The sequence below is a fragment of the Bombina bombina genome, chromosome 3, assembly GCF_027579735.1.
Source record: "Bombina bombina isolate aBomBom1 chromosome 3, aBomBom1.pri, whole genome shotgun sequence".
In the NCBI taxonomy this organism is placed as follows: Eukaryota; Metazoa; Chordata; class Amphibia; order Anura; family Bombinatoridae; genus Bombina; species Bombina bombina.
The window spans coordinates 708682146-708709639 of NC_069501.1; the positions used below are offsets into that span (position 1 = coordinate 708682146).

The 27494-nt window shown below is 38.8% G+C and overlaps 1 protein-coding gene across 1 annotated transcript in view; it reads right to left on the reverse strand.

Annotated features, from left to right (window-relative positions):
• LOC128652487 (galectin-9) overlaps positions 1–10620 on the reverse strand; it is a 64027-nt gene extending 53407 nt beyond the window's left edge. The window contains exons 1-2 of the mRNA XM_053705424.1: positions 10495–10620; positions 3337–3425 (exon numbers count right to left, since the gene is read on the reverse strand). Of these exons, the coding sequence (XP_053561399.1) occupies positions 3337–3425; positions 10495–10527 (122 nt within the window). The 5' untranslated portion in view covers positions 10528–10620. The remainder of the gene's footprint in view (positions 1–3336; positions 3426–10494) is intronic.
• Positions 10621–27494: the final 16874 nt, after the last annotated feature.

Genomic DNA, 27494 nt, shown 5'->3' on the forward strand with positions numbered 1-27494 from the left:
GAATCTAGCAAAGGGAATGAAGTAACCATCAAAAGGAAATAATCTTTGATTTTCTGACCCCTGACAGACATTTTTTAGAAATAGGGAAACTATTATAGTTCTTGATAAAACTACCCCTGTAACAAGGGAACTAATTTTCAGATTCCGTGGGAACGAAGAAAGACAACAAGATCTCTGTATGAAAGTTTGCTTGTTGAAAAGATGGTGCCTGAATCCTATGTTGTCCAGGAAATGTGCCACAGTAATTCCCCGAAACCTGAACACTGCCAAGATAGCCCCCGCAGGGAGCCGCAGCAAGGCCAAAGGGAAAAACCACAAACTAAGGATTGACAGACAAGCAAATCTAAGTAACTTGAAGATACGCGTCCCCCAGGTCTATGGTCATCTTGAATTGACCCTCTTGGCCCAAAGGTTTCCATTTTGAAGGATGGTACCCTGAGAAAACTTGTTAAGACACTTTAGGTCTAGAATAAGACTAAATATTCCCTCTGTTTCGGGAACCACGAACAGGAATGAATAGAATCCTAGACCCTGTTACCTACAGGAACTATCACTGCCTAGGAAGAAAGGTCCTAAATGCAAATCGACAATGCCTCTTTTATCTGGGCCGCAGATAAAAGAAAGGCGGAACCAGCCTCTGGGAGGAAAAGTAAGAATTTTACTATGAAATACTATGTCCTCAGTCTATCTAGGACATCTCGTATCCATGTTTAAAGGAAAAAAAAAACAGAGATTCAGTCTCCCACATTATCAGATCCCTGATTGGGGGCAAACTCTTTATGCTGATTTAGACTCAGCCGCAGTGTTCTACTCTGACATCCTTTAGGGCTATTCTTCTAGTCTTGTGGTAGAAAAGACCCTTTCCGCCCATATATCTTGTAAGGAATCGCCAGAAGCTTGGACTCATAGGAAGAATCCACTGACCAAGAATATAGCCACAACACCCCACGGCTAGCACAGCTAAGCCAGATATCATGGCTCCCGACTTAAAGACTAACAAGGTAGCATCAAAAATAAAAGATTTGGGTAGCATAAGAGCTGAAATTCTGTTATGGATCTCCTCCAAGGAGTCCCTGACAAAATGTAATCAAACAAGGCGTCGCACCAATAAGATACCTCCCTTGACACAGTGGCAATACAATCTTCCATATAAGCCCCCAGCTTAGTCAATTGATCCTTAAATGAACAGCTATCCGCTCTGGGGATCGTAGAAATAGCCCCTCCTACTTTAGGCACCATGCGCTACAAATCTTTAATGGAGTCAGCAACAGGAAACATCCTTTTAAAGACAGGAGATGGGGAAAAAGAAATCCCTGGCTTCTCCCATTCCTGTGCAATAATCTCTGTTGCACGGTCTGGAACAGGAAACACTTCCGCAGAGGAAGAAACATTGTAATATCTATTAAGTTTACTAGATTTCTTAGGGTTGATGACAGGCATAGCAAAGTCGTCCACAGTAGCCATTACATCCTATAAAAATACACAAGGATGCCCAAGCTAAAATCTGAAGGTTACTACTTCAGCATCAGATGAAGGAATTATACTGCCCAAATCTGAGATTTCACTCTCAGAGACTACCGACGTATCCTCCTCATCAAACCTATGAGGAAGGCAACCTGTGTAGCCGTAGGTGGAACAGAAACCTTACTATATGAATCTCTAATATTCCTCTTGCGATTTCCCTTAAGTATAGGAAAAGCAGATAATGCCACAGATACCGCATAAGATACCTGGGCAGCAAATTCTGCAGCAAATAACTCCTCCAGGAAATTGAGAGGGGTTGCAGAGCATTGTGATACCATAAAGTCTTGGGACGATTGAGGAGAAAGTTGTGGCAATGCCTAGACAGCAACAACCTTAGAGACAATGGGCTCAGTGGGCAATAATCCATCTTAGAATTAAAAAGAGAAAATTAATCATGTAGCACTGCATTGCATATGCAAGACAAAAAAAAAAAAAAAAAGAGTGCCTCAGGACATAACATGCGGTCTTAGAACAGAATGTCGAATTAGAAAAGAAAAAAAAAAAATTTGTGCCTCAATAGATAACATTATTTCTATAATAGAAAATAAAATTATTATGTACTGTTACTTTACAAACAGTACCCCAGGCACAATAGAAATCATCTGAACAATTCTTATGTATGACTTATAAAAGAATCTATTAAGTACTCAAGATCAAAGTTTACTTGACTTGCAACTCTTTACTGTAAACATATACGTTTCCAATTTGCAGCAGTTCCTCCTTTTACAAACAGAATCGAGCAAAGGCGGCAGAGCGCCGAACTCACACAGAGAAATTTGTTTTCTTCAGCCGTGATAACGCCCGCTCTGCTTTAACTTAGAACAGAAACGGAGAGTCGTGTTAAGTAACATACTAGCAAGGTACTGGTCTAGTCATCGGAGGGAAAGAATATATATATTAAACTCCCAGTTAACCGGCACCCATGGGGATTGGTAGATTCCGGATAAGTGTAGTTTCTGGTTGCTTGAGAGTTACTAATAAAAATAGGCCTAACTAGTTCTATAACCCATACTATACTAGAAACACTGTATTTACATGATATTAATATTTGAATACAGTAAATAAAAGCAAATTAATTAATATTAATGCCGCCTCCGTGCAGTCCTGGGCACCCAGGGTGATGTCTAATTCTCAGACTGCCTTGTGCTTTCAACAACTTTCAAGAGCTGTTATGCAGGGTCTAGTGGCATTAAAAAAAGGCCTTGCTTTCACCTTTGAGAGCCCACTATAGAGAAAGGAAGCGGAGGAGCAAAGTTAGTGTTAGTTTTAATGTATAGCATATTTGATTTTTTTTTGCTGGTAGCTTGAGAGCTCTGGTTAACTGAGAGTTCAAATTATACCTCACTTTACAGCGATTCGCTAATACAGCGCTTTGTGGAGCTGAAGTTCAACCTCCAAGGATTTTAAAACAGTGCTGTAAATCATTGTGAGAAAAAGTGACTGGCACCATTTTGTTATGCTTAGTTCACTCTGTTAACTGCATTGCAGTGAAATCTGTCTCAGTGCTATAGTCTGGCAAATTTTACTACAGTAATTGTCACTATTTTACAGGTAGAGTATTTATTGAATACTAATTGAATACTTGCTGTGCTAGTGTTAAACTAAACATAGCACTATTGCACCCCTAATATATGTTAGTTCAAACATGTTTTTAAGATTTTAAACACTGAAAAGAAAGCTAAAACTGCCTTGTTTCACTTTAAGGCGGTTTTCACTTTACAGCGGGGCTCCGGTCCCTAACCCGCTGTATGAGCGGGGTATACCTGTATATACACACACATATATATCTTTGAAAGAAAGCACAAACTTTACCTGTCACCTGAATGAAGAACGGCTCCAGAAATGACCACCATTGCACCATCTTGTAGACCATTGTGAAAGTGTTTAGTAAAAGGTACAGGCTGCAAAGAAAACAAACAGGATGTTAAACCAAATGGCACTGGCAATTGAAAGATCATGTGTAAACATACTAGACTACTGAAAAGGTTTGAGCTTTAAAAAAGTAATTTTACAATATGTGAAATATTTCTCTTGTATTCTATTCTTCTGAGACATAAAAGTCAAAATGAAGTTTCATGACTCAGATAGGGTATGACATTTAATTAAGAAACTATCCAATTTACTTTAAATTTATCAAATGTACTTTATTCTCTTGGTATGTCTATGACTGGCTGATGGCTGTCTGACATAAAACAGGATAGAGGGAAATTAAAGGAAACTGAAATCCATCAAATAAAATCTATTGCTTGTTTAAAATTCAAAATGTGTTATTGCATTGTCTTTTTATTATGCATTTGTTAAACATGCAAGTCTGCTGCATTTAATTGTGCTTAAATAACTACATACAAGTGTTCATTGGAGCAGTAAAAAGGGTAACTTCACACTAAGGGCACAATTTATCAAGGCAGTCTCTCCCCTTTGACTGCAGGTTTGCAAAGGCGAACCTACAGTCAGTATTTATAGAGAAGCAGTCATCAGACCACTGCTTCCCTGCCCTGTTCTCCAACTCTTAGGTGGAGAATTTAAATCTCCTCTGTCTCTTCTTACTGGGGTGATTGACAGCTCCTGCCCGCGCTCATGTACAATGGTAAATGCCAGCAGCAGATTGCCCCTGTTAACCACGGGATGATAAATTGAGCCATAAGTAGATCATAGTTGTCTGATAAGCTTGTGTGGCTATGCATATATAACATGGAAAAAATTATCACTGATTAATGAGCTGGTATTGCAGCTTCTGGTTGACCATAAAACCCGGTAAACAATTGAAGAAAAAAACAGCATAACCAGATGCGGAGTCTGAAGATTCTGAATTGATGGTAATTGTGTGGCATGGATCAAAGTGATGTCCTAGGTAATTGTAGTGCAGGAGGGGTTCATTTTTCACAATATTTACTGTCCCTTTAAGGGAAAATAAACATCAAATACTTTTCTTTCACCTCCCTCTAATTGGATGCTGACGTTTTGGAACCTAGCTTTTACTGCATGTATCTGAAGAAGAGATGTTGCACATGTGCAAACACATCAACACTGGGATGCAGTGAAAGCTAGAGTTTAACATGGCAGCACTCATGACTAAAGGGAGGCAGGGAATAACCTCAATACTATGCTTTTGCTTGAGCGTTAACTGTGCTAGAAGTTTTTTGTGCTCATCAGGTTACGCTTGTATTATGAGTTGAAAGTAAGCCTGTTTCGTTCTATTTGGAACTCATCAGTAGGAGATAGATTTCTGGTTGCTGCATTGATAAAGCTATTTTCAAAGTTAAACCAAAATTCATTAAAATTATGGGGGGAGATAAAAAAAAATGAAATTTTAATGAATTTTGGTTTAACTTTGAAAATAGCTTTATCAATGCAGCAACCAGAAATCTATCTCCTACTGATGAGTTCCAAATAGAACGAAACAAGCTGTCTAGGAGTGATTTCTGATTTGCTGCTATAATCCTTTTAAAAGGATAGCAGTGTTAAAACAGTATTTTTGAAGAAAAAAACTGAGAATTTGCATAGCTTACCCAGAATTCTCTTGTGCATTGGTAACATTGTATATGAGTTATTTCTGAGAAAAAGCAAGCGGGATTCTTGCCTAGATGTGCTAATTTACTATGCAAATATTTACATTGATATATATAGATATATAGAGATATTAAAAATTCCCAATATAAATTATTTGCCCCTAAATCCGCCAATCACAACATCGCAAACTACCTGATACATTTATTAACTCCTAAACTACCAACCCGCACAACGCAAAAAAATAATTTAATGACTAAGCCGAATAACCTAACAACCCCTAAATTAGCCCTTTAATTACATTTTAAAAAACTACATTACAATTAAAATAAAAAATACATTAATCTAAAATTACAGAAAATAAAAAAGGCTAACATTACAAAAACAAACAACACTATCCAAAATAAAAAAAAATTAAACCTAATTCCTATGAAAATAAAAAGCCCCCCCAAATAAAAACACCCCCTAATCTAAGAATAAACTACCAATAGCCCTTAAAATGGCTTTTTGTAGGGCATTGCCCTAAAGAAATCAGCTCTTTAACATTAAAAATAAACAAAGTCCCGCCTAACAGTAAAACCCCCACCCACCAAACCACCCAAAATAAAAAAAAACTAACACTAATAAACCTAAACAACCCATTGCCCCCAAATGGGCATTTGTATGGCCATTGCCCTTAAAAGGGCATTCAGCTCTTCTTTACTGCCCTTAAAAAGGGCATTCAGCTCTTTTGCAAATTGTCCAATAAACCCTAATCTTAAAAAAAACAAAAAAAAAAACTAAACACTAAAGCCCCAAATAGGTACTCATGGTTTCAGAAGTCCGGCGGAGGTGGTCTTCTTCCAGGCGGGCTCATCATCTTCATCCACAGCGAAGGTGGCGCAGAGCGGAGGTCCGGAGCGGTCTTCCCAGATGTGGCGATCCTCGGCGAAGGCGTGGAGGTTCATCTTCATGCGATCGTCAGCCGCACACTGAAGATTGAATTCAAGGTAACCCATATGTTAGGGGGGACTTTGTTTATTTTTAATGTAAAAGAGCTGATTTCTTTAGGGCAATGCCCTACAAAAAGCCCTTTTAAGGGCTATTGGTAGTTTATTCTTAGATTAGGGGGTGTTTTTAGCTTGAGGGGTATTTTTGAATTTTATAGGGCTATTAGTTTAGGTTTAATTTTATTATTTTGGATAGCTTTGTTTATTTTTTTTCTGTATTTTTACTTTTTTATTTTTTGTAGCTTGGGGGGTTACAGGCTTATCAACTAGTCCATTTATAAAATACATAGAACATATTCTGCTAAGTGCAGAATATTAGAATGTGAAATATTTTGCAGTTTTATGTGGAACGTGTCTGATTTGGATTTTTTTCTCCACTTTTCTGTGTCATACCAATACAAACAAAATAAATAAACACATGAATGCCTAAACATTTGTAATTGCAACAATTTTTTGGGCGAAGTGGGCCATTATTTGACAGAAATGCAGGAGTGGCCATGACTGTTATGTATATATGTCTGTATGTCTATATATGTCTGTAAATGCATATATACACACACACATACATTTTTAGACATGTATGTACAGTATGTCTTGCCTATGCCAAAGTCCTTTGGCTTTTTTTCTTTTTAGAGTATTTTTATTTAGATTTTGTATTAGATAGTAAGAGAACGAAGAAAAATTGATAATAGGAGTAAATTCGAAAGTTGCTTAAAAATTGCCTGCTCTATCTGAATCATGAAAGAAAAACAAATTGGTTTAGTACCACTTTAACCTCTTAAGGACATATGACGGAATTTTTCCGTCATAAAACAATTGAGCAAACTGAAAGCTGTGTCCTTAAAGGGTTAAAGGATTGTGAAACCCATTTTTTTCTCGCATGATACAGATAGAACATACAAATTAAACAAATTTCCAATTTACTATTATCAAATTAGCTTCATTCTCCTGGTAAACATTTTTAAGGAGCATCCATGCACTACTGAAAGCTATCTGAACACATCCATTGAGCCAATGGCAAGAGTTATATATGTGCAACCACCAATAAGCAGCTAACAACCCAGCATTACATTGCTGCTTCTCAGCGAACCTAGGTATGCATTTCAACAAAGGATACAAAGAGGACAAAGGAAATTAGATAATGGAAATTAGAGGAACACTGCAGAGGTGTTTAAAATGACAAGATTTATCTGAATCATGAAACGTTGACTTTACTAACAATTTAAGAACATTGGTCCTTACTCTATATGCCTGGTACAAAATATATAAATAAATGCACCTAACAAGTCAATGACAATCTAGCAGTCACAAAGCAGTCAGGATCATGGGACACATTTGCAAGTGTATTAATTCTGACCATGCTCTCTCCTCCTAATGGAGGAGTTGTGAATATCAAAACTAAGATATGAAGGCCATAAAGAAGCTTTCAAATACATTTAATGGGACATTTATTATCCCTATATTCATGTGTAAATATAAAATCATTTTGCTTCACTTTCACAAAACTGCCAGTATATGCACACTAGGGTTGTCACCTGTCCCTTAAAATACAGAACACTTATAAGTTATACATGCTGCAGGGTGTGCAGGGAGGAAAATGAATAGTGCTGTCCAGAAACACAATACATGTTCCTCCCTGCACACCCTGCAGCATGTGTAACTCATAAGTGTCCAGGAAAACATGGCTGAGGTGGCAACCCTAATGCACACCTAGGTGACTATGTAAATCCATGCAGCTCATAAAGAAAACAGGCCCAAGAACTGACCTCGTAGTTGTATAGAAAATGTTAGGAGCCCAAGCAGTGAGTCACTTATGACATTTTATATATCACTAGATAGGCAACTGCATCATCTTACTGATACTGAGACTGTACCTCTAGAAAAAATAAACAAAACAAGAAACTGTTCAAAGAAGGGATACAAAGGGGGAGGTTCATGATCTAAATAAAACCTTTATACATGATGTATAAATACGGATGTATTGCCTAAATTTAATCTGTAGCAGAAGAATAGTATGATCCAGGAAGTGATACAGTTTACTCCTTGGTGGTATTCAAACATTACTTCCAGAATGACCATAATTTATCTGCTACTGTTGTTGTCAAATATATATCTAATATGAAAATGTGGGTTGCAACATGCTACCAAAATATGTATACATCTAGATATACAAGTAAATTATTTATTCCTGGTGTTAACATATATTTGATAGAGGGGTTTAGGGTTTACACATATATCAGCATAAGTGGAGGTAGAAGTGTATTTTTGGGGGTCCTAGAACACTAAAAATAGCTCTGCTACCTTGAGAGAAGGCACGTCTATCCTGAATAAGCACTGCATTATGCTGTATAATAAAATACTGACAGTTTGTGAGTCAATTGTGTATAGTATATTTCATCAACATATATGCACATTTGTTAACAGGATTTTGGTATGCTCTCTTGTAATGTTCAGCTCTATTAAGGGTTAACTATTAAACAATTAATCAATTAGGTAAAGCAACCAATGATAATGTTCTTAATCTTTTTTAAACTAACTAGTAATTAATGTAGGTCTATGATTACAGTCATAAGGACCAAAACCGGTCAGACCATTTCTTTTTTGACTACTTACTATGTCGACTTCAGCTAAGTCTTTGTGATGCCATGTATTTGTATGCTTAAAGGGCCATTATACACTCATTTTTTCTTTGCATAAATGTTTTGTAGATGATCTATTTATATAGCCCATAAAGTTATTTTGAAATAACATTGCTCTGATTTTCAGACTCCTAACCAAGCCCCAAAGTTTTATGAGAATACCGTCAGCTACCTACTCCAGCTTGCTCCTGTTTGTGTAAAGGGTCTTTTCATATGCAAAAGAAGGGGGAGTGTCTTATTTGCCACTTGCAGTGGGCTTTCCAACTACCTTTTCAGCAGAGCTAAACTGAAAGCTTCTAAGTACGTTTTTAAACAATTTTATACTGGATTTTTATATCAGTATCTGTGCATCTTATTCTTTATAGTTGTGTCTATTACATGCAGTTATATGAAAATGAGTGTATACTGTCCCTTTAACTTGAATACATTTTCTATGTTTTAACCTTTACTGGAGCCTGCATCGTCTTGGAACAAAGTATAACCTTTTTTTTCTTAAACCTTAATACATATAGATTAGAGTGGAGAAGGGAGATTGGTGGTATGATGTGATCAAACCAAGAATGAATTTATGGTATAAAGGCAGAGGCTAGCAGGTTCAGCAGTAATCTGTGGAAGCAGATCTGTACAGAAAATGTGATTGAATCATAGTGTAGATTGTCAATAGTAGAGGTAGTGACAAATCATGTAAGGGAATCTATTAAAGGGACATGAAACAAAAAAAATTGTCATTCATGATTCAAATAGGGTGTGTCATTTAAACAACTTTCCAGTTTACGTCTATTATCTAATTTGCTATGTTATCTTTATATCATTTGTTGAAAAGAATACCTAGATAGGCTCTGGAGCACCAATGCAAAACACAAGGGATAGTTGCTGATTGGTGGCTGCACACATATACATCTTGTCATTGTCCAACCAATGTATTCAGCTAACTACCAGTAGTGCATTGCTGCTTCTTCAACAAAGGATATCAAGAGAACTAAGTACATTTGATAATAGAAGTAAATTGGAATGTTTTTTAAAATGGTATGCTCTGTCTGAATCATGAAAGAAAAGTTTTGGTGTTGCATGTCCCTTAAATGCCTGGGTATCCCCAGTTGGCACCTTCATATTATGACATAAATAAATACAACATACCGGTGGCTATAAATGGAATTGACTGCTAAACACAGTAAAGAACAAATCATTAGACACTGTAAGATAGAACTTACAGCATTAAAACAACTGTTGCTTTTGTGAAGTTAATGAATATTACATAAATGTTCAACAGACGTCAGTAACAAAATATATATATATATATATATAGATGATTTAAAAATTATAAAAATGCCACATAGATCAATTTTCCTTTCATTTGTAAGGAACAAAATAGTATAACTCAAGATAGGAAATGGTTTTATATACCAGCCTAGGCTTTTTTTCAGAACATCAGCATATCTCAAGGATTGTTTTTTTTTTAATACTGCATTTTAGCATTTTTTATAAAAACAAATGAACATAATGGGTTAAAATAGCAAGTAGATTTTTTGTGGTAATGCAGGAAGTTGGGTAATCCTCTCACGTCATGTAGATTGCACAAAATAACTTGGCTTTAAACTTTTTCGAGAAAACCACAAAAAGGACAAAAGGGCACAATAAGTGGGACCAGCACAGTAGTGTCCTCTACATAACCCCAACGCACCTCCGGCTATACAAATTACACGTGGGTCAGAAGAAAGATGGATAAATTATAGTAACAAATGTTTCTGTACACAGTTACCAGCTATGAGGAAAAAGTATACTCTGCACTGGAATAAAACTGACATGGGTAAGCAGCAATCAGTACTGGGACTTACTGGGTTGTACACTGGAGGCTCTCCGTAAGACATGGCGCAATAAAGGCAGTGGTGGACTCAGACTTCTTTCTTTGACAAGAGAGATGCCAGGTTAACAGGTTATTTGCTTTATAACGGAAAGAACAATGCGTAGCTCCGCCCTTAGGCTGACGCTTCTGGTCACAAGGACATAGGCACAAGTTTAATGGCTAAAGGGTGGGTTTAGTGACAGGAGGGTAAATGAGTAGGTGTCCAATGCGGGTAAAAGGTTGAGCTATTGTTTATACGGGCGATAAGAGTAGAAAGTAATAATAAGCCTTTACTGAAATGACACTCCCTGCAGCAATACAGCTACTGTTTAAAAATTAACTTCACTCTTTAAATAGCTTTACAAAATACAACTATTTAAAACATAGGAATCATTTATTCTGCAGCACGAGTACTGTTTTACCTCAAATCCGTTTCTTAACAAATCTTTGTTTATCCACTCGGGGGGCAAATAGTACGGTGCTCTGTAATATTCTCCTACCTTGTTACGTAGTCCAGAAAGCAACTATGTTGTGCTAAACAGTCCAGTATTTCAGCAGCTGTTTGGTTAAAGGTATGTTTTCTCTTTTTACAGCATATTCCTGATGCTTTTATCAGGGAGCTAAGGAATTATTGGAGTCCAGCACAGTTATGTCCTGTTTTTCTTAAACATATATATTTTAATGGAACGGAACAGGCCTTTTATGAAGGAAATTGATTTAAAATATAATGGGATGCGTTAGAGACTCTTGAGAACAATTTTAGGAACAAGAATATTTGTGATATAAAAATTAATTAACCCTTTAACTACCAAAATAGTGTCGGAACCAAACATAACAACCCAGAACAGCACTTTCCCAGAAAACCAGATACACCAAATTCACAAGTCACATGTGACTAAATGTGATAAGTGTAATCAGCCACAAAACATCCACAGAAACCACATTATGATATCTGTTCTGGCCTTTAATACACTTTTTTTTTATAAAAAATGTCGGAACGGCACCTACCCAGCAAAATATACAGACCAAATTCACCGGCCACACATAACTAGATGTGGTAAGTGTAATCAACCGCAAACCATCCACAGAAACCACGTTCCAATACCCGTTCCGGCCTGTAAAACGCTTTTTCGTGAAAAGTGACTGAACGGCACCTTACCAGCAAACCAGATACACCAAATTCACCATTCACACATGACTAACTGTTATAAGTGTAATCAGCCACAAACCATCCACAGAAACCACATTATGATATCTGTTCCGGCCTTTAATACACTTTTTTATAAAAAGTGATGGAATTGCACCTTCCCAGCAAAATATACAGACCAAATTCACCAGCCACACATAACTAGATGTGATAAGTGTAATCAACCACAAACCATCCACAGAAACCACGATCCAATACCCGTTCTGGCCTGTAAAACGCTTTTTCATAAAAAGTGACGGAACGGCACCTTACCAGCAAGCCAGATACACCAAATTCACCAGTCACACATGACTAAATGTTATAAGTGTAATCAGCCACAAACCATCCACAGAAACCACGTTCCAATACTTGTTCCGGCATGTAAAATGCTTTTTCATGAAAAGTGACGGAACGGCACCTTACCAGCAAACATGATACACCGAATTCACCAGTCACACATGACTAAATCTTATCAAAAGTGATGGAACGGCACCTACCCAGCAAAATATACAGACCAAATTCACCAGCCACACATAACTAGATGTGATAAGTGTAATCAACCACAAACTATCCACAGAAACCACGTTCCAATACTTGTTCCGGCATGTAAAATGCTTTTTCATGAAAAGTGACGGAACGGCACCTTACCAGCAAACATGATACACCGAATTCACCAGTCACACATGACTAAATCTTATAAGTGTAATCAGCCACAAACCATCCACAGAAACCACATTATGATATCTGTTCCGGTCTTTAATACACTTTTTTATAAAAAGTGATGGAACAGCACCTTCCCAGCAAAATATCCAGACCAAATTCACCAGCCACACATAACTAGATGTGATAATTGTAATCAATCACAAACCATCCACAAAAACCACGTTCTAATACCCGTTCCGGCATGTAAAACCCTTTCTCACGAAAAGTGACGGAACGGCACCTTACAAGCAAACCAGATACACCAAATTCACCAGTCACACATAACTAAATGTTATAAGTGTAATCAGCCACAAACCATCCACAGAAACCACATTATGATATCTGTTCCGGCCTTTAATACACTTTTTTATAAAAATCTAGTTATGTGTGGCTGGTGAATTTGGTCTGTATATTTTGCTGGGTAGGTGCCGTTCCGTCACTTTTTATAAAAAGTGTATTAAAGGCCGGAACAGATATCATAATGTGGTTTCTGTGGATGGTTTGTGGCTTATTACACTTATAACATTTAGTCATGTGTGACTGGTGAATTTGGTGTATCAGGTTTGCTGGTAAGGTGCTGTTCCATCACTTTTCATGAAAAAGCGTTTTACAGGCCGGAACGGGTATTGGAATGTGGTTTCTGTGGATGGTTTTTGGTTGATTACACTTATCACATCTAGTTATGTGTGGCTGGTGAATTTGGTCTATATATTTTGCTGGGAAGGTGCCGTTCCATCACTTTTTATAAAAAAGTGTATTAAAGGCCAGAACAGATATCATAATGTGGTTTCTGTGGATGATTTGTGGCTGATTACACTTATAACATTTAGTCATGTGTTACTGGTGAATTTGGTGTATCTTATTTGCTGGTAAGGTATTGTTCCGTCACTTTTCATGAAAAAGCATTTTACAGGCCGGAACGGGTATTGGAACATGGTTTCTGTGGATGGTTTGTGGTTGATTACACGTATCACATCTAGTTATGTGTGACTGGTGAATTTGGTCTGTATATTTTGCTGGGAAGGTACCGTTCCGTCACTTTTTATAAAAAATTGTATTAAAGGCCGGAGCAGATATCATAATGTGGTTTCTGTGGATGGTTTGTGGCTGATTACACTTATAACATTTAGTTATGTGTGACTGGTGAATTTGGTGTATCTGGTTTGCTGGTAAGGTGCTGTTCAGTCTCTTTTCATGAAAAAGCATTTTACAGGCCGGAACGGGTATTGGAACGTGGTTTCTGTGGATGGTTTGTGGTTGATTACACTTATCACATCTAGTTATGTGTGGCTGGTGAATTTGGTCTGTATATTTTGCTGGGAAGGTGCCTTTCCATCACTTTTGATAAAAAAGTGTATTAAAGGCCAGAACAGATATCATAATGTGGTTTCTGTGGATGGTTTGTGGCTGATTACACTTATAACATTTAGTCATGTGTGACTGGTGAATTTGGTGTATCTTATTTTCTGGTAAGGTGCCGTTCCGTCACTTTTCATGAAAAAGCATTTTACAGACCGGAACGGGTATTGGAACGTGGTTTCTGTGGATGGTTTGTGGTTGACTACACTTATCACATCTAGTTATGTGTGGCTGGTGAATTTGGTCTGTATATTTTGATGGGAAGGTGCCGTTCTGTCACTTTTTATAAAAAAGTGTATTAAAGGCCGGAGCAGATATCATAATGTGGTTTCTGTGGATGATTTGTGGCTGATTACACTTATAACATTTAGTTATGTGTGACTGGTGAATTTGGTGTATCTGGTTTGCTGGTAAGGTGCTGTTCCGTCACTTTTCATGAAAAAGCATTTTACAGGCCGGAATGGGTATTGGAACGTGGTTTCTGTGGATGGTTTGTGGTTGATTACACTTATCACATCTAGTTATGTGTGGCTGGTGAATTTGGTCTGTATATTTTGCCGGGAAGGTGCAGTTCCGTCACTTTTCTATAAAAAAGTGTATTAAAGGCCGGAACAGATATCATAATGTGGTTTCTGTGGATGGTTTGTGGCTGATTACACTTATAACATTTAGTCATGTGTGACTGGTGAATTTGGTGTATCTGGTTTGCTGGTAAGGTGCCATTCCGTCACTTTTCATGAAAAAGCGTTTTACAGGCCGGAACGGGTATTGGAACGTGGTTTTTGTGGATGATTTGTGGTTGATTACACTTACCACATCTAGTTATGTGTGGCTGGTGAATTTGGTCTGTATATTTTGCTGGTAAGGTGCCATTCCGTCACTTTTTATAAAAAAGTGTATTAAAGGATGGAACAGATATTATAATGTTGTTTCTGTGGCTGATTACACTTATTACATTTAGTCACATGTGACTTGGGAATTTGGTGTATCTGGTTTTCTGGGAAGGTGCTGTTCCGGGCTGTTATGTTTGGTTCCGGACACTATTTTGATAGTTAAAGGTTTAATTAATTATTATATCACAAAAATTCTTGTTCCTAAAATTGTTCTCAAGAGTCTCTAATACATCCCATTATATTTTAAATCAATTTCCTTCATAAAAGGCCTGTTCCGGCCTGTTCCGTTCCGTTCCGGCTTTTACACCATTCCTATTTTAATGGAGTTATTATACCTGGTGAGCACTATAAAAACAGATATAAAACCATATGTATATGGAACAAGCTCTGTAAGTAGTGATTAGGGAGTCTCCTTAGTTGAAATAGGCTAATATCCTCTCTCAAATGAGGTTCTGTGTCCATTCAACTGCTAGATGATACCCTGTTATGGTTGGTCTGTCAGATTCAAAGATACACTCCTACCCTCATCATACAAATGTAGGACTTATAAGGTTGTTTGTATCATTGTAGCTGTCTTTCAATAATCATAGTCCTAACAATCACATGACAGCAACTGTGAGACTTCTTTTGTTTTGTTTTTAGTATCATAATACATAGGACAAGTGGGTGAGTGTAAATCAGGCATTATTTTGTGAAAGATGTGTTATTATACAGTGAACCAATCAGTCTTAAACTCTTCCCACTTGTGTATCCTCTTTCAATAGTGTGAAACACGTTATCTAACAAACCTTAAAAAATGAAGCAAATCTGCCAGGAAGAAGGGGCTAGAAACACTCCAAAACTATATGCAAATCTGGGGCTCGATCCGATATAAATCGTCGCCCGCAAAAGCCGGCGACGCCAATATTTGCGCGGGTTTGGTATCCTATATACGGCGTAACTTAGAAGTTACGCACGTATATTTCTGACTTCGCCCGTCGTTTTTTGGCCCATAGACTGACATACAAAACACGCGCAGTTTGGTATCCAATATACGGTGTAAGTACTTACTCGCGCAGATTTCAGAAAATCTACTCCATTCTCATCTCGCCACAAATTTCAGCCGCAGGAACCCTTGCACTGACTTAGAAACCAACGTAACTCTCTGAAGGCCTAACAAGTGCATGCTTAACAACATACATATCAGCAGCTAGATCACAAATAGTTAACCTCTTCAAAGCATTTATTATTCCTGCCCCTGCAAGTTTGTCAAATCAATCACAAAGGGGTGCATCATGGGGCACAAGGGGTCATCATGGGGCACAAGGGGTCAACATGGGGCACAAGGGGTCAACATGGGGCACAAGGGGTCATCATGGGGCACAAGGGGTCATCATGGGGCACAAGGGGTCATCATGGGGCATTAGTACAGTCAGATATATATCCATGTGGGCATACAATGTACATGCTAGGGCCTATACACATTCTCATGTCAAACTCTATAACATGCATGTGCACATTGAGATTTGTGATATGAGGGTTTTTAATATGCAAAGTATACATGTATGTGTTTCATACAATAGTTCTGTGTACATGTCAGTGATGGTGAAAATGTGTTCTTTAAGTTTCACTATGGTTGTGATGACTATAGTGTCCATTTACTGAAAACTCTACATGTGGCTTGTGGCCTGTGTTACTCTGAGACATGTTAGTATTTCACTATTCCACCTCATATCCTGAATTTCAATGTGTTAAGTAGCATTAAATGGACATTTAAACCCATTTTTATTGTTTCATGATTCAGCTAGAGCATGCAATTTTAAACAACTTTGCAATTTACTTCCATTACCTAATTTGCTTCATTCTCTTGATATTCTTAGTTGAAAAGCATATCTAGATAGGCTCAGAAGCTGCTGATTGGTGGCTGCACATCAATGCCTCGTGTGATTGCCTCACCCATGTGCATTGATATTTAATAAACAAAGAATAACAAAATAATGAAGGAAATTAAATAATAGAAGTAAATTGGGATGTTGTTGAAAACTGTATTCTCTATCTGAATAATGAAATAAAAAGATTTGCTTTCATGTCCCTTTAATGTGAAATCTAATTGTAGATGTTTTTGTTAGTTGGCCAAATACCATGCTCCTCATTGTGTACATAAATGTGTGACATTATAGGATGTTATATCTCAAATACATATAATACTGGTGTGTGGGATGTTACTCACCAGCATGCTGTGCTGATGCTGCAATCCCTGAGTCACGAGCCCCTGGAAGTCCACGGACTGCTGTGACGCTCAGGGACCTACGAATCAGCTCCTGGCACTTATTATATTCTGCCTTCTGGTGAGGCCCACCTCCTGTTGCCCTCTGGGACATTGCTTCTTGGCCCATCTTCTCCTTCACTCTCCTCTTACAATCGTTCCAACGTTTCTTGAGGCCATCCACAGTCCTCCTCTGCTGGGACACACCATTAACTGCCTCCTCCACTTTCAGCAAGGCATCTTTACACCTACGGGCAACTCCTTTGCCCTTCTCTTGGCCAAAGAGGGCGGTATGGTTCTCCAGGACGGCCTGGACTAGAGCGAGGTTTTCTGCAAAGGTGAAGTTGGGGCACCTCATACGCTCCTCGTCCTGGGCCGCCTGGCTCCCTCCCTGGGATGTCCATGGTGGGGGTTCCTCCCTATCCTCTCCCTCCTCCCCCCTTCTATCCCCATGTGCACCCTCTATCCCTCTTCTACTGAGTGTGCCTGGCCTTGGGGCAACCCCACTCCCATCCTCCCTTCTAAGTCTCCCTCTCCCCACCCTACTGACTCCCTGATAGGGACCCTGCTGCTCTTCCTGACCATAATCCTCTCCCTGCAACTCCCCTTCCCTCCTCCCCCCCGCCCTAGCTCTCCCTGACATCCTCACACTACACACACTCTCACACTCACTCCCACTTCAATCACAACCAAACACTCAGCCTTTCACACTGTAAAAGATAAATAAAATATGTAAGGTGTTATAAAAAAAAAGTGTTGTGTATTTTGTATATGTGTGTATGCAAAATGTGTGCAATATGTAAAAAAGTGACAGTAATGTACAAGCTTAACAAATCCACCAAATCCGACCTAACTAAATCTATGCAATGCGCCTCTCTCTCTACTCTAACGACTTTCTCCTACTCACTGTAGTGTGCTGTAGCTCCAAGAACCAACCAAACACACTAAAGAAAATGGCGGCTGCACAGGGGTTTAAGTATAATTTTTGAATGTCGTAATTACGTGGCGCATCTCTTAGAACTGGCGGTTAGTTGCGGCGATTCGTTGCCTAATTTGCATAAAACTACACTTTATTGAGAGTTTACATGAACAAAATATTGGCGTAAGTACTTGCGACAACTAAAATGTGTATTTGCGCAGATTTTAGCTGATCGCCGTTTTTTCCTACTTACGCCAGTTTAGCATCTGACAGCGCAGTATATTGGATAGGTCGAGTTGCGAGGTGAAATTACAGGCGGCGCGGGTTCCCTCGCTTGCGCAGAAAACTACGCCGTATATCGGATTGCGCCCCTGGTTTATATCCTAAAAGGCAAAGCTGTTAATACAGCAAACTGTGGTTGTAGCAACTATTAATAAGCAAGCATCCTAATGTCGTTTTTTTTATTTCTCTGAAAAATATTTTCCAGCATTAAACCAGTTTCACCTTATGTAATTTGTTCTTAAGTGTGGGTGTTTTGAAAAGCAAAATATCACAGGCTGATATTTCAATGTATAATTCCATGTATAATTCTTTAAATTTAGTTATCAGATGATACCCTAGGTCCTCTCAGGATTACAGGAAAGAGCCAGTTGAAGAAAAGATGAGTAAGTTCTTACCCAACGTCAGCTGTTACATACAAAGTGAGTAACATGAGTGGGCTTTCTTGTATCTTGTAGATGGGATGATATAGATGAGTAGTGGGGTATGACAGTTAATAAACTTGAATAGCTTTTCTTCCCTGTAATGTACTGCAAACTACCTCCTGCTTTTAGAGAAAACCATGGGCGCGATCCGATATAGATCGCAGTTTGCGGCGCAAGCGAGGGAACCCACGTCGCCCGCAGTTTCAGCTCGCAACTCGAGCCATCCAATATGCGGCGCCGTCACTTGCTAAAGTGGCGCAAGTCTCACAAACCAGCGATGTCCAGAAATCTGCGTAAGTACAGATTTTTGGAGTCGCCAGTGACTTGCGCCACGTTAGAAACTGCCGGCGCCTATAAAACCTGAATAAAGTCTAAATCACCCGCACTGTCTAACACGCCTCCTAAACATAGCCCGACACGTCTAACACGCCTCCCTAACATAGCCCGACACGTCTAACCCTCTATCCGCTATCCCCCCTCACTATCCTAACAATAAAAAAGCTATTAACCCCTAAACCGCCGCTCCCGTACCCCGCCGCAACCTAATAAAGTTATTAACCCCTAAACCGTCGCTCCCGTACCCCGCCGCCAGCTATATTATATCTATAACCCCCTAAAGTGAGCCCCTAACACCGCCGCCATCTATCTTAAAATTATTAACCCCTAATGTAAGCCCCTAACACCGCCGCCATCTCTATTAAAATGATTAACCCCTAATTTAATTTACCTACCCCGCCGCCAGCTATATTATCTATATTAACCCTAAGTATATTATAGTTAATATAGGTATTACATTATATATATTAACTATATTAACCCTAATTATATTAGGGTTAATATAGTTAATATAGTTACTATAGTATTTATATTAACTATATTAACTCTATCTAACCCTAACACCCCTAACTAAATTTATATTAAATTAATCTAATTCATTTATAAACTAAAATATTCCTATTTAAATCTAAATACTTACCTATAAAATAAACCCTAAGATAGCTACAATATAATTAATAATTACATTGTATCTATGTTAGGGTTAATATTTATTTTACAGGTAAATTGTTAATTATTTTAACTAGGTATAATAGCTATTAAATAGTTATTAACTATTTAATATCTACCTAGTTAAAATAATTACCCAATTACCTGTAAAATAAATCCTAACCTAAGTTACAAATACACCTACACTATCAATAAATTAAATAAACTACAAACATCTATCTAAAAATACAATTAAATTAACTAAACTAAATTACAAAAAAAAAAAAAAAACTCAATAACAAAAAATAAAAAAAGGATTACAAGATTTTTAAGCTAATTACACCTATTCTAAGCCCCCTAAGAAAATAATAAACCCCCAAAATAAAAAAAATTCCCTGCCCTATTCTAAATTAAAAAAAGTTCAAAGCTCTTTACCTTACCAGCCCTTAAAAGGGCCTTTTGTGGGGCATGCCCCAAATAATTCAGCTCTTTTGCATACAAATACAATACCCCCCCCCATTACAACCCACCACCCACATACCCCTATTCTAAAACCACCCAAACCCCCTTAAAAAAGCCTAACACTACCCCCCTGAAGATCTCCCTACCTTGTCTTCACCACACCGGCCGAACTCCTGATCCGATCCGGGCGATGTCTTCCTCCAAGCGGCAAAGAAGAATTCTTCCTCCGGCGATGTCTTCCTCCAAGCGGCAAAGAAGAATTCTTCATTCTTCCGGCGGCATCTTCAATCTTCTTTCTTCGCTCCGCCGCCGCGGAGCATCCATCCCGGCCGACGACTGAACGACAAATGAGGTACCTTTAAATGACGTCATCCAAGATGGCGTCCGCCGAATTCCGATTGGCTGATAGGATTCTATCAGCCAATCGGAATTAAGTTAGAAAAATCTGATTGGCTGATTGAATCAGCCAATCAGATTCAAGTTCAATCCGATTGGCTGATCCAATCAGCCAATCAGATTGAGCTCGCATTCTATTGGCTGTTCCGATCAGCCAATCGGATTGATTGTAACTTAGGTTAGGATTTATTTTACAGGTAATTGGGTAATTATTTTAACTAGGTAGATATTAAATAGTTAATAACTATTTAATAGCTATTATACCTAGTTAAAATAATTAACAATTTACCTGTAAAATAAATATTAACCCTAACATAGCTACAATGTAATTATTAATTATATTGTAGCTATCTTAGGGTTTATTTTATAGGTAAGTATTTAGATTTAAATAGGAATATTTTAGTTTATAAATGAATTAGATTAATTTAATATAAATTTAGTTAGGGGTGTTAGGGTTAGATAGAGTTAATATAGTTAATATAAATACTATAGTAACTATATTAACTATATTAACCCTAATATAATTAGGGTTAATATAGTTAATATATATAATGTAATACCTATATTAACTATAATATACTTAGGGTTAATATAGATAATATAGCTGGCGACGGGGTAGGTAGATTAAATTAGGGGTTAATCATTTTAATAGAGATGGCGGCGGTGTAAGGGGCTTACATTAGGGGTTAATAATATTAATATAGCTGGCGGCGGTATAGGGGGATTAGATTAGGGGTTAATAATTTTTATATAGGTGGCGGCGGTGTAAGGGGTCAGATTAGGGGATAGATAAGGTAGATGACAGCGGTGTAAGGGGTTCTAATTAGGGGATAGATAAGGTAGATGGCGGCGGTTTTAGGGGCTTACAGTAGGGGGTTAGTTTATGTAGATGGCGGCGGGGTCCGGGAGCGGCGGTTTAGGGGTTAATAACTTTATTAGGGATTTCGGGGGGGGGGGTCGCGGTTGACAGGTAGATAGACATTGCGCATGCGTTAGGTGTTAGGTTTATTTTAGAAGATCGCGGTTGACAGGGAGATAGACTGCGCATGCGTTAGGTGTTAGGTTTATTTTAGAAGATCGTGGTTGACAGGGAGATAGAAATTGCGCATGCGTTAGGTGTTAGGTTTATTTTAGCAGCCAGTTTAGGGAGTTACGGGGCTCCAATAGTCAGCGTAAGGCTTCTTACGGCTGCTTTTTGTGGCAAGGTGAAAATGGAGTAAGTCCTTTACGCTGCATATTGGATACCAAACTGCGCTGGTTTGGTATACCTGCCTATGGCCCAAAAAACTACGGGCGACGGCAGAAATATACGCGCGTAACTTCTAGGTTACGCCGTATATGTGATACCAAACCAGCGTAAATATTGGCGTCGCCGGCTTTTGCGGGCGACGATTTTTATCGGATCGACACCCATTTGTCTGTTTTGTGAAATGGCTACCCCATAAAAAAAGCATTAGAAGGTTGATTTACGGCCCCTTATGTTGGAAAAACCTGATTAAGAAGAACCTGCCTGTGATTTATTAAGCCCTTCGCCTCCCTTCGACTGCAGGTTCTCACAAGAGAACCTGCAGTCAGGATTTATCAAGCAGCGGTCATCTGACCGCTGCTTCCTACCCTCATCTCCACCTCTTAGGCGGAGAATTTCAATCTCTCCGGTCTCGTCCGACCGGGGAGATTGACAGCTCCTGCCCGCGCATGATTGGCTGTGCACAGACAGGGAGCGGTGTTGCACTTGAACGCAAAATAGCACTTGTGTGCAATGTTAAATTCAGGCAGCAAATTGCTGCCCCCCAGAGGAGAGCTGGGGTGGACAGGGGCAAATATGTTTTTCTTTATAACTATTTGCTAATTGCATATGTGCTATAAAAAAAGAAAAATACATTTCTCATGGCTTCTGTAAAAGCTGGTTTGGTGAGGGTTTTTACTTTTGGTGGGAAATGGGGATGAATTCTGTGCACTGCTATATTAGTGAAGGATGAGTTTGTTTCTTGTTTGCAGGTATAAGGAACAAACTCTTATTTTGAGGGTTTATTTTTCATATATCTTGTAAATGCTTGACTTTCTTTAAATTGACTGTGACGACTACACCTATCCACCCAGCCGTCATTATGGGGAGAGTGTGGGCATGAAGGGGTTAATAGCACTCAGCCTCTGGTTCTTTTACCTCTACAAAGGACCTTAAGGGACACCAAATTAACCCCCAAATCCTGCCTACACAACCCCAGATTAACAATGCTGCCACCACCAAAAGTTTTGAATAAGGGTGTCTTGGAAACACAATAACTCACACAACTAACAATTAGGTAACATGCCTTTAATCTTGCCTCTTTAGAGTGTGAATTCAGATATTAGAGCCCAAAGACAGAATTAGATTGTTTATATATTTAATAACAAAAGACAAATATAAGTTACACAGTGCCACTGCCAAATTATAAAAACATAGAAAAATAACCAAAATAAATGCAAAGGTACAGTTCTTTAAAATAAAATGGTTCATAAAATAAACACAATACCTATACTTATTACCAAGCTTTCAATAGGCATGAGGAGAACTCCCTTCTGATGTTATTGCTTCTTGTCCCAAGCAAGTTCAGAATACTTTTTCTGTTACATTCAATTATTTCTATTACATTCAATTATATTAATTATAATGTGCTCTCACCTCACTACCTGTCCATTCGACCCCATTCCCTCACATCTACTCCCCTCCCTCTCTTCTACCCTTACCCCTATACTCACACACATTTTCAACCTCTCCCTTAGCACCGGTATATTTCCCTCCTCTCTAAAACATGCACTGGTCACACCTATCCTCAAAAAACCTTCTCTCAATGTAACCTCCCCATCCAACTACCGCCCTATTTCCCTACTCCCTCTTGCCTCAAAGCTGTTTGAAAAGCTATATGCACGCCTTTCCCATTTCCTTACATTAAACTCCCTCCTTGACCCACTGCAATCTGGATTTTGTCCTCATCACTCCACAGAGACAGCAATCGTTAAGGTTACCAATGACCTACTTACAGCAAAATCCAAAGGTCACTTCTCTCTGCTTATCCTCCTTGATCTGTCTGCAGCCTTTGATATTGTTGAGAACCCTCTTTTGCTCCAAACCCTCCAATCCTTCAGCATTTGTGACACAGCCCTCTCGTGGTTCTCTTTTAACCTCTCTAATCGTACCTTTAATTTAGCCTTCTCTGGGGCTTTCTCTGCCTCGTTACCACTTTCTGTTGGGGTACCGCAAGGCTCTGTCCTCGGTCCCCTTCTCTTCTCAATCTACACGTCATCATTAGGTTCCTTAATACAGTCCCACAGGTTTCAATATCATTTGTATGCCGATGACACCCAAATCTACCGCTCTGCACCAGACCTAACTCCTTCCTTACTAACTCGTGTCACTAACTGTCTTTCTCACATCTCATCCTGGATGTCCTCTCACTACCTTAAGCTAAATCTCTCCAAAACTGAGCTCCTTATTTTTCCCCCTTCTTTCAAATTCTCCACCCCGTATCTCCCTATAACTGTCGACAACTCCATCATTACCTCTACCCCGCATGCCCGATGTCTTGGGGTCACATTTGACTCAGATCTTTCTTTCACTCCTCACATTCAGTCGTTGCTTAAATCCTGCTGCTTCCACCTTAAAAACATCTCTAAAATTAGACATTTCCGTACACAAGACACAACTCTCTCATCCTTTCCCGCCTAGACTACTGCAACTCCGTCCTCTCTGGTCTCCCTAGCTCCTTTACAATCCATAATGAATGCCTCTGCCAGGCTCATCTTCCTTACTTGTCGCTCTTCATCTGCTGCACCTCTCTGCCAATCCCTTCACTGGCTTCCTCTTGCCTCCAGAATAAAACACAAAATTCTCACTCTGACATACAAAGCCCTCAACTGCCCTGTTCCCCTCTACATCTCAGACCTTGTCTCCAGATATTCTTCCTTCTGTCCCCTTCGCTCTGCTCACGACCTCCTGCTCTCCTCCTCTCTTGTTACCTCCTCACATTCCCGTTTACAGGACTTCTCCAGACTGGCTCCCATCTTGTGGAACCCTCTGCCTCACTCTACAAGACTCTCCCCTAGTTTTGAAAGCTTCTAGCGCTTGCTAAAGACTCTACTATTCAGGGATGCATACAACCTACACTAACCTTTCCTAATCCCAGTCTCTCTCCTCCCATTGCTATCCCCTTGAACCCGCTTAGCATGTAAGCCTAAGAGCCCTACTGTCTGCAGGTCACCTTCATAAGAGCTGACTACAACAGTGCAGCTCTCTGCAGGGCCCTCTACCCATTTTATCCCTATAACTGTTACCTTGTATATTGCTTATGTTTATAGCGCTGCAGAATCTGTTGGCGCTCTACAAATAAATTATAAAAATAATATCTCTGTCTCCCTTTGTCTTCTCAAGACCACCACTCTTGTGTTAATTTATGACAAACATTCCTTGCAAGGCAAACCATGGTACAAGAGATAGCAGGCACTAGGAAGGGGGAGGGGGTCTTTAGATCTCAGCATTTCTTAGCCAACACAGATCTTACAAAAAGAAAGGACAGTTCAGGTTAACCCTGGCAATGCTGAGACACCATACCACCTCTGCTGGGTAGCTATTTCAAATATTAACTACTCCTCATAAGTGTATCATGACAGGGACAGTAACCTCAAAATAAACTTTCATGTTTTTGATAGAGCATGCTATTTTAAACAACTTTTGAATTTACTTCTACTATAAAATTTACTTACCTATCTTAGTATTCCTTTATTGAAGACATACCTAGGTACGCTCAGGAGCAGCAATTGACTGCTGGGAGCTAGCTGCTGATTGATGGCTGCACCTATATGCCTCTTGTCATTGGTTCACCAGATGTGTTCAGTTAGCTTCCAGTAGTGTATTGCTGGTCCTGAATCAGCTGTTCAACAAAAAAATGCCAAGAGAATAAAGCAAATTTGATAATAGAAGTGGACATTTTTTTAAAATAGCATACTCTGTCCTAATCATAAACGTTTACTGTCCCTTTAATATTACATTTGTAATTCTCTCTTTTCTCTATCAGTATATTGTTTTCAAGCATAGTGTGCATTTTACCTAATTTTAAAATACTATGGGCCAGATTACGAGTGGAGCGCAAACATTTGCGCAATCGATAAGGGGTTTACAATGGGTTTTGCTCTCATCGGGCTTACCGCTCGTATTACAAGTTGAAAGTAAACACGATCACTTGAGCGCAATCGCGATTTACGCTAGAATGATTACTGCAACTTCCGAGCTCTGGTTAAGTGTTTCACAAAACTAAAAAGTTGCATAAAACACGCAAAAAATAAATTTTAAAGTATAGCTACACTCATGATAACACTATCTAATATGTGTGAACATATGTATTTATATGTGTAAATAAGTAGTAACAGAAATATATACACATGTAAACACATATGTAGACATATATAGAAGTGTATTGGAGCCCTTTGCAGTTAAGTAGATGAAGACATGAAAAACCATGTTTATGCAATATTCCGGCTAGATTACGAGTTGTGCGTTAGGCTGAAAAAGCAGCGTTAACAGATCCTAACGCTGCTTTTTCACTACCGCTGCTATTACTAGTCTTGAAGGTTTAGGGTCACCACACACTTCTTTGGCCTTATCGCAAAATGACTTACGTAAACTTCGTAAAGTCTTTTTTCTATGGGACTTCCATAGCGCCGGAATTGCGAGTCTGTCCTGGGAGGCCAAAAAGTGAGCGGGTACAACGGCGTAACATAAAACTCATAACTAAAGTGCTAAAAAGTACACCCATAAACTACCTTTTAACCCCTAAACCGAGGCCCTCCCGCATCACAAACACTAAAATTAAATTTTTATCCCCTAATCTGCCACTCCGGACACCGCCGCCACATACATTATATTTATGAACCCCTAATCTGCTGCCCCCAACATCGCCACCACCTACATTATATTTATTAACCACTAATCTGCTGCCCCCTAACATCGCTGCCACCTACCTACACTTATTAACCCCTAATCTGCCGCCCCCAACATCGTCGCCATTATACTAAATGTATTAACCCCTAAACCTAAGTCTAACCCTAACCCTAACACCCCCTAACTTAAATATAATTTAAATAAATCTAAATAAAATTACTATAATAACCTGCATCATTCCTATTTAAAACTAAATACTTACCTATAAAATAAACCCTAAGCTAGCTACATTATAACTAATAGTTACATTGTAGCTAGCTTAGGGTTTATTTTTATTTTACAGGCAAGTTTGTATTTATTTTAACTAGGTACAATAGTTATTAAATAGTTATTAACTATTTAATAACTACCTAGCTAAAATAAATACAAAAGTACCTGTAAAATAAAACCTAACCTAAGTTACACTAACACCTAACACTACACTACAATTAAATAAATTTACTAAATTAAATACAATTACCTAAATTAAATGAAATTAGCTAAAGTACAAAAAAAACCCCTAAATTACAGAAAGTAATAAACAAATTACAGATATTTAAACTAATAACACCTAATCTAATAGCCCTATCAAAATAAAAAAAGCCCCCCAAAATAAAAAAAAACCCTAACCTAAACTAAACTACCAATAGCCCTTAAAAGGGCCTTTTGCGGGGCATTGCCCCAAAGTAATCAGCTCTTTAACCTGTAAAAAAAAATACAAACAACCCCCCCAACAGTAAAACCCACCACCCACACAAACAACCCCCCAAATAAAATACTATCTTAAAAAACCTAAGCTCCCCATTGCCCTGAAAAGGGCATTTGGATGGGCATTGCCCTTAAAAGGGCAGTTAGCTCTTTTGCAGGCCCAAACCCTAACCTAAAAATAAAACCCACCAAATACACCCTTAAAAAACCTAACACTAACCCCCTGAGGCTCGACTTACAGTTCTGAAGACCGGACATCCATCGTCAAGGAAGCGGCAGAAGTCTTCATCCAACCGGGCCGAAGTCCTCAACGAAGCCGGGAGAAGTCTTCATCCAAGCCGGGCAAAGTGGTCCTCCAGATGGGCAGAAGTCTTCATCAAGACGGCATCTTCTATCTTCATCCATCTGACGCGGAGCGGGTCCATCTTCAAGACATCCGATGCGGATGATCAGCCAATAGGATTGAACTTCAATCCTATTG